Genomic DNA, 12,006 nt, shown 5'->3' on the forward strand with positions numbered 1-12,006 from the left:
GGTCAAGTCGTCCGTTTGCAGACTGCTGTGGGACATTTCTGTCTGGGTTTCGTTGTCGGCCTGTCTAAGGAACCCCGCTCCTACCTTGTCAACGTCGATGGTGCCCTGTACAGACGGAGCCGCCAACACTTGCTGCTCGTAAAGGAACCTCGTCCACTTCCGGCCGATCCGTTTGCTCCACCCCTGCTGTTTAAACCCTCTGCTGCTGCTGCTGCTATCACTAGTCCCAGTGTGTCCCGTTCTCCGCCACGGTCGGCAACCCCGTCTAACAACAACACTACCTCTCACGCATGCTCACCCTACCGGTCGCCCAAAATGATCCCAGCCGCGTTCTCCCTTCCGGGTTCACTGCCTCCCTCCCCCACTAACTCTTCTGGTACAGAGGGAGAGGGGTTCGTCCGTAGGCATTCGAGCCGTATTAGTAGACCGCCGGACAGATACGGCGAGTATGTTTAAATCCGCCTGTCTTACCTTACCTAACCAATCTTTACTCTACGGGGAAGGATGTAGATTGGTTATTGCATGTGAACCAATCATAGTTGAGTAGCATCATTAACCCCACCTTACTGTATACTTTATATTACCACCCACTTCCTACATTAAGTAGTCTTGGAAGCGGTAGTGATGAACTAACAACCTGCTGTACCGCTATACTGTGTGTTATAATTAAAGATGATTTAAACTCTAGACCTGTGTTACATCAATCGTTTACAAGTAAGAAACTGAAGACCAAACTCCTTGGTCATTTGTTAGCAGTAGAGTGTACTAGGGGTGCTTCAAAATCTATTACAGTCAAATAGATCTATACAGTGTATGACAAAACATAATAACTAAATTACAACCAGAATGCTATAATGGAGTGAATGTGCTGTTGTATAGATAGATTGATACTTTATTGTCACATGTATCGTGAAGGTGTAGTGAAAGTCTTTGTTTTTGCATACACAGTACACAAAACGGGTTTGTTTTCTACAGTGAAGTCGATTGAGTTTTCATTAATAAGGTGCAAACATGAATAAAACTTACAAATCATAAAACACTGAAGTAGAGACCCAGTCTAGCTGCAATATTGATGAATGTTGTAAAGGTAGAAATGTTCATGAGTGCAAAGCATTTTGTATGGATCACCTAATTCCTTTAATCAAGAGAAACCTTTCACCATGAGAAAATGATTCTGTGTGAATAACAGCTGGTTAATTGCCTAATTAATTCTAGGCTATTAAATATTTATTTAATTTACCGTGAAATGTGCGCCTGGCTCCCTTTCATTTAGTTAGGAGTTCAAAATGATTAAATTCATGGGTTGCATTTTATGCAACAGTTTTATTATTATATTACTTTCAACACATTGTGCAATTAATGTACACCTGCCACATTCTCCAACAATAGTATACTAACAAAAAAAATACTGTTTTCAAAGCACCAATTAGTAGTTGCTTTTGCAGCCAGGTTTTATAATCATTGCAGTTCATCCTGTAAAATATTTGGCATTGGAGATTGGAATATATCTCTGCACTGATATGGGAAGCTGCATATTAGGATATTTTTTCTATGCTGTGCAACAAGATATGAAACTCCATCTCTTTTTGTGGGTTTTCAGTTCCGCTTGAGTTGAGCTGGGTATTCATTAAATATAGAAACAAAAAACTGCAGATGTTGGTTTATACCAAAGACAGACACAAAGTGCAGAGATATCTGCTCACTCTGCATGGTACTGAAAACCTGTGTGAATCCTTATTACTTGCTGGGAACCTAACATAAATTTGCTCTCCAAGCTGCAACTTGTTGTGCTGGGAACCTGTGTACAGGAATCTGGCACAAAGTGTTGCCCTTCCCTCTAGTACGCGCTAGTGTACTTGGAACCTAGTATGAATATATGCTGTCTGATGGTGTTCCTGCACTATCAATCACCACAACTTTGAATGGAGAGGCTACCTGAGAGGGTTGAACAGGTAAACAGTGCGGCTGCACAGTGCTAAGTTGTGTCAGTTGTTGACAGACCAACAATATCCTAAAGTTTCTCACATCTCCCCAGCAGTAACAAGCTCAATAATAAATATTGGTTGTTGAGCTCATTACAGTAGATAAATCCATGGGCTGGAGTGCATTGTGCAGCTAAACAAGGTCAGGGAGACACCTCCTTCCATCATATCTAACTGCTGTGAAAAAAGGAAGTGTTAGAGTCCAGATGGCCTATCAGTAAAAGCCCCTAGCAGTCCACAGCAATAACCAGCTCTCACTGGCAAACAGGGTATAGCCCTGATCCCACATCTCAGCCAACAGTAATTCTTCAGGCAGCCACTCCGCTGTGGGGCAAGTCATCGGTGTGGGAGTGGCAGCGGCGGCAGGGTTCACAGATTCCAGTGTTTAATTGAAGGTGGTTGTGAGGTAAGGTTTGGGAATGCTGAGTGGCAACACAAGAAGAGAAAGGTTAGAGGTGATGTTGGTTTGTAAGCACAGTGCTGTTCGTAACTACAAATTAAGTCATGCAGACAAGATGAGCATGGAAAGCAGGTGCAGAGAGACTGAAGAGAAATTAGAAACGGATATGTGTTTGGAGCCAGGGCAGGTGATATCCTTGTCAAAACTTGATTTAAAAATGAAAATGAGATGTGGCAGATACAGTTCTGCAGATGGACTCAATTGTGGTGTCGGAGAGGTCCATAAGTTCTTTCTACATGTTGTTTGAGATGAGGAGAAAGAAAACAACTGGTGGCAGGAAGAAACACGCACCTATCTTTACAATCCAGTGGGATCTGATGCGACAATTAAGGAAGAATACAGAGACACAAAATTGCAGATACTAAAATCTTGAGCAAAAATCAAAGTGCTGGAAGAAAAGTTTCAAACCGGAAGTGTGGTCGTTCCATTTCCCACCACAAATGCTGCTTGACACACTGAGTTCTCCTACACTTTGCTTTTTTATTAAAGAGAAACTAGATATATATATCATATGAGTACAAATACAAAAGGTTCACAGTAATGCGTGAAGCAGGTATTTGGTCTTTTGTAAAATCTGCAGGCATGCTTTTCTTTTTATTATACTCATTGGGGAGTGCTACTATTACTGGGGAATAGTTCTTCCCTTTTAAGTATTTAAGGTCAGTTATAGCTCGGATGCACAGTGAAGCCCTTGATATTCCACCCATATGCATATCCGTTCATAAACACCAAATATCCCCTTCTGCGCAGTTTCCATTTTCTCATACCATGCTGTGATCTCTCAAAATGAGATGGCCAAGGAGTGTCGAATTAGATTGCTTGGTTGTGTCAAACCATATCATAGAGGAATTCCATAAAGATTGCACAGATTTATTTTTCTTTGGAATCTGCAATCAACAGAATATTTTTCTCCTCGTTCTGAGCTGATTAAACTGTGAACTGTAATGGTGAAAGGCTCGTTACCGCTTGCATTCAAATATAGAAGTATGATTTATAAACGGAACCGAAGAAGCAAGAAGATCGATATGAGAGTGCCAGATTATATATGGTAATTGCAAAACATATTTACCCATGGTCAGACGATTCTGCATTTCACATATTAATGCTATATAAATTTTAATTGCATCCTAAGTTTGATCATTCCAATCGAAATATTTTCCTGACTAATTAAACAGTACAGTAGAAAAAGTGTAGTTGGGAACAATGTACTGCAAAGATATGACCTAAATGTCTGACCTCATTCCTCTGACTAGGTGCTGGCAGATGCTGTGGCTCGATTGGTTGTGGATAAATTCAGTGAACTGACTGACAACTTCGCCTCCCCACATGCAAGGAGGAAAGTGCTTGCTGGCATTGTCATGACAACAGGTATTTTACTTCACTTCCTTTTGTGTGCAGATTTTATTTGTAGTTAAACAGATTGTATAAATAATTATTTGTAATCTGGTTAATATTTTTAAAGTTTGATTTTGATGGTAAACTGATAAAATTATACAGCTGTCAATCATGTGGAATGATTGTGATCCAGATATTAAAGAACTATCTTCTTTAATATGAAGATAGTTATGTGAAAAATAAATAGATAGAGAGCTCTGCTATTAGTAAGATGCAGTAGATGGATAGATTCTTATTTAGAACATAAATTCTGACATAGACCAGCTTGTCTGAATTTACTATTCCAACTGTACAATTCTCTTTGCTTCCTAAAAACTTGGATTACTGGAACTGTTCTGGAACCTGTAACCTAAAGGATAATGTTGGAAGGGGTGGGAAAGAGGTGTACCTCTTTAAGCATTGGTTTTGTAGCATTTTAGGCATTTCTTGATATGTTTCTTGCCCAACAGAAAGGTATTGGGCATTAGCATTGTTGGACTTATTATGAAGAAATTAGATAAGCCAAGTGGAACGAGGATGTGGGAGAACATAGGGAACAGTATTCATAATATTTAGAATATCATTGGTTTGGAGTTATGACTGTGGACGGAGGCGGTTGTGACCCTGATGCAAAGGAAGTGATCATCTGAAAAGCTCCAAAAATAAACGATGATATGGGAGTTTACCAAATTGGTCCAATTACAATTATGTGAGTGACATGGCTCTAGGAGTTAAATATAAAGATTCTAATACAATGTAAGTATGTGTTTTAATAATTTGCATTCAAAACCAATTCCTTATATTTATGCAAAAACTTTCTCATAGTTACAGAATTATTTAGCACAGAAACAGTCTCTTCGACGCAACTTGTCCATGCTAACCACGTACCGAACCGAGCTAGTCCCACTTGTCAACACCTGCCCATATCCCTCCAAAACCTCCCAAAAGTACATATCATTGATGTCTCCGCCTTATCTTCCTGCTCCTCTACTCCTCCCACTGCTCTTGCTCTTGGATGCTTTGCTCTTGCCTCACTTTCAGCTTCCCACATTCATGTCCACCACTCTTGTTCCCCCTGCATATTCAGCTACAATTTCTCTCTCCTTTCCCACTCTTGCCCAATGCCTACAATCCTCTTGACTCCAGTGGAATAAAAGTGAAAGAAAATAATGATGAAACTTTGTAAAACATGGTTTGGACAAAACTGGATAATTTTGCTGGATAAAACTGGCAGTACTTATTAAGAAAGATGTAAAGGCTTTGAAAAATCTTTGACTAGAGAAGCTAAGGTTGTTCTGCTCAGAACAGAGGTTGTGAGGAGATCTGTCAGAGGTATTTAACACCTTAAAATTTGTGGATGGAGAAGATGGAGGGAAACATTTCTCTGAGGTAAACATAGAAACATAGAAAATAGGTGCAGGAGTAGGCCATTCGGCCCTTCGAGTCTGCACCGCCATTCAATATGATCATGGCTGATCATCCAACTCAGTATCCTGTACCTGCCTTCTCTCCACACCCCCTGATCCCTTTAGCCACAAGGGCCACATCTAACTCCCTCTTAAATATAGCCAATGAACTGGCCTCATGGCTCAAGAGGGTGAGAGAGAATGAGGATGATTACCAGAGGACCAAAAGTAACACGAGGAGAAATGTTTTTACATAGCTAGTGGTTAGGGTCATGAATATCTTACAAGGGTAATACATGGAAGTAGATTTGCAGGTCTGTAGGGAGTCAAGGAGATGTTACTAGCAGAGAACCAGGGCTAACCTGACTGGCCTCTTCCTTGCTGTAATCTTTCCAGGAATATATATTTAAACATCATTCAAGTAACGTACATTGTGTTATTATGGATAGTTTTCTTTACTACCCCTCTGAGCATATACATAATCTTTATTGTTATTTTGATTTTAAATAATGCATTTATGGATGAATTCCCTCATTTCTAAAAGCTCCATTGCAAGCTAAGAGCAAGACTTTTATCCTACAAAGAGGCATTTGTGTAATCCAGATTTTTTTACTTGCATGGAAAAATGTTGTTTTGTAAGAGCTATCACTCTTCTTATAGGATGAGCTTTTTATGTAGTAACAAAAGTTTAAGTAAATGAATGTGAAAAGCTATAATATTTTATCGCCCTTTAAATGGATTTATCTGCAAACCCTTACGTGCGATTTAAATCCTTAAAAATAGGAAACTGATGACATACAGATTCATGTTATGTGTGAAACACTCCTTAATTTCTCTTGATGTGAAGGAGGGAGACTCCTGAGAGTCTCTGAATCTACTGAATCTGGTCATTGTATTTTTATCATGGCCCTGTGGTTTTATATCATGGCCCTGTGATTTATTTTCATGCATTTATCCAATTTGCTATTAGAAATTATCAAAGATCCTTTCTCGAAAATAAAAGTTTGCCATGTGAATTTTCTTCTTTTATGTTTGGTGTTCCCCCAATTATTCTAAATCTTGGTTAGTAAAGGGGCTGTCCCACTTAGGCGACCTAATTAGCGAGTTTAGAAGAGTTTGAAAAAAATGTCATGTTGAAGACCTCCTTCGACTCTGTAGAAGACCTCCTTCGACTATGTTGAATACTATCTCCGACTACCTTCGACTGTGAGGACAGTTAAAGTCTGGTCAGAGGAAGCGGACTCCACACTTCAGCAGTGTTTTGGAGACACTGACTGGAAGGCGTTTGCAGCCCAGGCCACCCTTGACTCCCACACGGACATTGATTCCTACACATCCTCTGTTCTGGACTTTATAAACTCCACCATCAATAGTGTCACCTCCCTCAAACGGGTGACCATATTCCCGAATCAGAAGCCATGGATGAACAGCGAGGTCAGGCTACTGCTGAAAGCACGGGACACCGCTTTCAGGTCAGGCGATGCTCGAGCCTACAGTTCATCCAGGGCTAACCTGAAGAGGGGCATCAAGAAGGCCAAGCACTGCCATAAGCTCAGGATTGAGGAGCACTTCAACAACATCTCCGACCCCCGACGCATGTGGCAAGGCATCCAGGCTATCACGGACTATAGACCCACCAACACCACCCCCACATCCAGTGACGCCTCCTTCCTTGAGAAGCTTAACCACTTCTATGGCAGCTTCGACAGGGACAATCTAGAGACAGCCATCAAGGCTGTGCTCCCTGCTAATCACCAACCCCTCACATCACCCCCTACGACGTGTACGCGACACTGAGTAGGAATAATGCACGTAAGGCTGCTGGCCCTGACGGCATCCCCGGGCGCGTCCTCAGGGCCTGTGCTGCGCAGCTGACAGACGTCTGGACTGACATCTTCAACCTGTCACTTGCCCAAGCAGTTGTCCCCACGTGCCTTAAAACCACCTCCATTGTGCCGGTGCCAAAACACTCCACTGCGGCAAGCCTCAACGACTTCCGCCCAGTTGCACTTACTCCCATCATCACCAAGTGCTTCGAGAGGCTGGTCCTGGCACACCTCAAAGGCTGCCTACCCCCCACATTGGATCCCTATCAGTTTGCCTACCGCAAGAACAGGAGTACGGAGGATGCCATCTCAACGGCACTTCACTCCGCCCTCTCCCACCTCGACAACAGAGACACTTACGTAAGAATGCTGTTCATCGATTACAGCTCAGCATTCAACACCATTATACCCTCTAAACTGATCACCAAACTCGGTAACTTGGGCATCGACCCCTCCCTCTGCAACTGGATACTCGACTTTCTAACCAACAGACCCCAGTCTGTTAGGTTGGACAAGCACACCTTTTCAACCCTCACCCTGAACACCGGCGTTCCACAGGGCTGTGTGCTGAGCTCCCTCCTCTACTCCCTCTTCACCTACGACTGCGCACCTGTACATGGTACTAACACCATCATCAAGTATGCAGATGATACAACGGTGATTGGCCTCATCAGCAACAACGATGAGTCGGCCTATAGGGAGGAGGTCCATCTCTTAGCAGCATGGTGCGCTGACAACAACCTGGCCCTTAACTCCAAGAAGACCAAGGAGCTCATTGTAGACTTCAGGAAGTCTAGGGGCGGCACGCACACCCCCATCCACATCAACGGGAAGGAGGTGGAACGTGTTTCCAGCTTCAGGTTCCTGGGGGTCAACATCTCCGATGACCTCTCTTGGAACCACAATACCTCAACTCTGGTCAAGAAGGCTCACCGGCGTCTCTTCTTCCTGAGGAGACTAAAGAAGGTCCACCTGTCTCCCCAGATTCTGGTGAACTTCTACCGCTACACCATCGAGAGCATCCTTACCAACTGTATCACAGTATGCTATGGCAACTGCTCTGTCTCCGACCGGACCGCAGAGGGTGGTGAAAATTGCCCAACGCATCACCGGTTCCTCGCTCCCCTCCATTGAGTCCATCCAAAGCAAGCGTTGTCTGCGAAGGGCGCTCAGCATCACCAAGGACTGCTCTCACCCCAACCATGGACTGTTTACCCTCCTACCATCCGGGAGGCGCTACAGGTCTCTCCGTTGCCGGACCAGCAGGTCTAGGAACAGCTTCTTCCCTGCGGCTGTCACACTACTCAACAATGTACCTCAGTGACTGCCAATCCCCCCCCCCCCCCCCCCCCCCCCGGACACTCCTCCCACAGGAAAAACACTATGACTGTATGCATGTAAATAGATTTATTTATTGAAATCATGTTCTATGTCGCTCTTCCAGGGAGATGCTAACTGCATTTCGTTGTCTCTGTACTGTACACTGACAATGACAATTAAAGTTGAATCTGAATCTGAATCTGCCCTCGATTACCTACGACTAACATGCCGACCTACTACGACTAAACCTACGAATAAAAATGTATCGATTTTTTACATGGCGACCTTTTTTTACTCGTGGGCATTTTTCAATATGTTGAAAAATACGCCGCGACCTAGCTGAGGCCTTGAGTACACGGGGACTACTCTCGAGCATGAAGGAGAGTTACAAAGACCTCCTACGACCTCGTATCAACCATGCTACTAGTGTGAGTCGAGGGCAAACTTACCAGAACTCGAGGATTAGGTCGCCCAAGTGGGACAGCCCCTTTACCAAGAGTTTGGTTACCATTTCTTATTGCCACTGGAAACAGCTCATTACTTTACTACAGCAAAATCTTTGATATTTTTGACACCTGTCAAAAATTCCTTTAATCTTCAATGAGATAAACACATGCTTCTCTTTGCATTTGAACCCCCCCCCCATCCAAGATACCATTTCCATCTTTCTTCTTGAAGACTTGATGCTCTTGCAAAAGTGCAGTGCCCAGTTATACCGTCCTCACTTTGCACATAGTTAGTGTTTAAATTACCATCATAAAGCAAAGATTTGTTATTACATTTAACACTGTGCATGAAAAGATATTAATCCAAACTCAGTTAGTTAGTTTAGTTTATTGTCACGTGTACTGAGGTACAGTGAAAGGTTTTTCTTGCATGCTTATAGCCCTGTCCCACGGTGCAAGTTCATTCCAAGAGCTCTCCCGAGTTTTAAAAAAAATCAGACTCGTGGTAAGCATGGAGAATGAACGTAGCGGGTACGTCGGAGCTCGGGGATGTCTCTTAGCGCTAACGGCAGGTACTCGGGAAGACTCGCTAACGGCTGGTAAGCACGGGAAGACTCGTGAAGATTACTCAACATGATGAAAAATGTCCACGAGAGCCCCAAGTACCGACGAGTGGCCATTACCGTAAATCTCCGAGTTCGAATCAGGGCAAACTCAGGAGAACTCTTGAATGAACTCGTACCGTACGACGGGTTTAACCAGTCAGCAGAAAGACTATATATGATTATAATCGAGCCATCCACAGTGTATAGATGCATGGTAAAGGGAATAATGTGCAAGGTATAGTCCAATTAAAGATCGTCCAAGGGTCTCCAATGAGGTAGATAGTAGCTCAGGACAGCTCTCTGGTTGTTGATAGGATGGCTCAGTTGCTTGATAACAGCGGGGAAGAAACTGTCCATGAATCGGGAGATGTGCGTTTTCACACTTCTGTATCTCTTACCTGATGGAAGAGAAGAGTAGCGGGAGTAACTGGGATGAGACTCATCCTTGATTATGCTGGTGGCCTTGCCAAGGCAATGTGAAGTGTAAATGGAGTCAATGGAAGGGAGATTGGTTTGTGTGATGGTCTGGGCTGCGCCCACAATTCTCTGCAATTTCTTGCAGTTTTGAATGGAGCTAATCCCAAACCATGCTGTGATGCATCCTGATACAATGCTTTCTACGGCGCATCTGTAGAAGTTGGTGAAAGTCGCTGGGGGTATGCCAAATTTCATAAGCCTTCTGAGGAAGTAGAGGCATTGGTGTGCTTTCTTGATCATTGCTTCGATATTGGTGACCTTGGACAAGTTGCTGGTGATATTTAAAAACTTACTGCTTTCAACCATCTCTACTTCGGTGCCGTCAGTGCATACGTGTACCACATTGTTTCAAGTCGATCAATATCTCCTTTGTCTTGCTGACATTGAGAGACATGTTGTTATCTTGACACCAAGTCAAGAGATTCTCAATCTCCATCCTGCACTCCGTCTCGTCATTATTTGATATCCGACCCACAAAGGTGGTGTCATCCGCGGATTTGTAGATTGAAAAGGATTTGTACTTAGCTGTACAGTTGTTGGTGTATAAGGAGCAGAGAAGGGGACTGTGAACGCATCATTGCGGAGCACCAATGTTGAGGATTATCATAGAGGATGGTTTGCCCCTATGCATGGTGGCATGCCAAGGACAACTAGCACTAATTTATTGAAAGCAAAGCATGTTTTTTCGAATTGATGATTTGTTTCAATTAGGACAGATGAAGTTTTTTCATTTGGCATTTTTACATTGATTTACATATGTTCTTTGATGCGTCACTGGCCATTTCATTGACTATTCTCTTTGGTTCAGGAGTCAATGATGAGGGTCAATTTATCAATTGGGGCCTGAAAAGAGGAGTGCAGAGTAGAAGCATCTAATAGTTTGCCTCACACAGGGGACCACAGTATCTTTTGAAGGAAAATATATATACATATTTAGAGCAGATTGGGGAGAAAATTGCATGGCTTGGGGAGAAAATAGGACACCAAAATGTATTTTGTTATGCTTAACATTAATTCAGTGCAGCTATAGTGGGGCAACTGGTCTTTTATGGCATAAATGTGTTCATTCCTCATAATGTACTTTATTGACTTGTTGTTTCTTGCTTTGTCCTCCACCCTATTCCCCACCTCCTCCACACCCTCATCCCCACTTCTGAAATCAGGAACTGATGTCAAAGATGCCATGGTTATATGTGTTGCCACCGGAACTAAATGTATCAACGGCGAGTATATGAGTGACCGAGGCCTGGCTCTGAATGATTGTCATGCCGAAATTGTTGCACGTAGATCTCTCATCCGGTTTCTTTATTCCCAAATGGAGTGTTATTTAAGGTTGGTGGAATTAAAGGATCCCATGCTCTTCCAGGTTTTATAACAATTCTATTTCACTGCAGTATATTATCTTGTGTAGAATTCAGTTGCTATTGTGACTTATTGGTTACAGGTATCTCTATTACTTTTTGTCAACTATTTGCTTGAGCTCTTCCCCTTTACTCTCTCTTCTCACCTTTAACAATATTTGGGGAGCTTTACCATCCTGCTCTATAACTGTTCCCTGCACAAAATGCCAATGCTTCATCTCCAACCCTGAGATTGAATGGCGGTGCTGGCTCGACTGGCCTACTCCTGCGTCTATTGTTTATTGAATCTTATCACAATGGTATCTCATGTCCCTATCTTTCCAACAATTTTTGAAGTTGACCTAACCAACTGCTTCCTCAACCTGATTTGTAATACACTCCTGACACCCTGGCTCTCGTGCTAGCTAACATTGCTACTACCACTTTTTTTTCTTTCCTTTGTTCTATTGACCTTTAAAAAATATCTTTAACCTCTCTGTTCATGTAAGTAATGAAGCAGACTCCAACCGTTTTGCACATCAGCTTTCTAAAGCCCTATTGATTATGCCCACGTTGCTTTTTTAACTATTAAAAGCAGGATTTCATCTACATTTAGCACCAAATCAAAGTTATGAAAATTATGTTCTCTGTGGCTGAGGTCAAGGTGCATTAAGCTCTATGTGGATTTGATGAGGACTCCCTTGCATTCCTTCATTTCTAAATACACTACCCCACTCCTTCCTTTGCTCACCATCACCCTCACTATCTCT

General features: G+C 42.8%; 1 protein-coding gene across 3 annotated transcripts in view; it reads left to right on the forward strand.

Moving 5' to 3' along the window:
* The window catches only part of adarb1 (adenosine deaminase RNA specific B1), a 222,378-nt gene that overhangs the window by 185,822 nt on the left and 24,550 nt on the right, over nt 1-12,006 (forward strand). For all 3 annotated transcript variants that reach the window (XM_033024436.1, XM_033024437.1, XM_033024438.1), the window contains 2 exons: nt 3,696-3,810; nt 11,060-11,228. In XM_033024436.1, the coding sequence (XP_032880327.1) occupies nt 3,696-3,810; nt 11,060-11,228 (284 nt within the window). The remainder of the gene's footprint in view (nt 1-3,695; nt 3,811-11,059; nt 11,229-12,006) is intronic.

This window comes from Amblyraja radiata, chromosome 7, assembly GCF_010909765.2.
Source record: "Amblyraja radiata isolate CabotCenter1 chromosome 7, sAmbRad1.1.pri, whole genome shotgun sequence".
Classification (NCBI taxonomy): Eukaryota; Metazoa; Chordata; class Chondrichthyes; order Rajiformes; family Rajidae; genus Amblyraja; species Amblyraja radiata.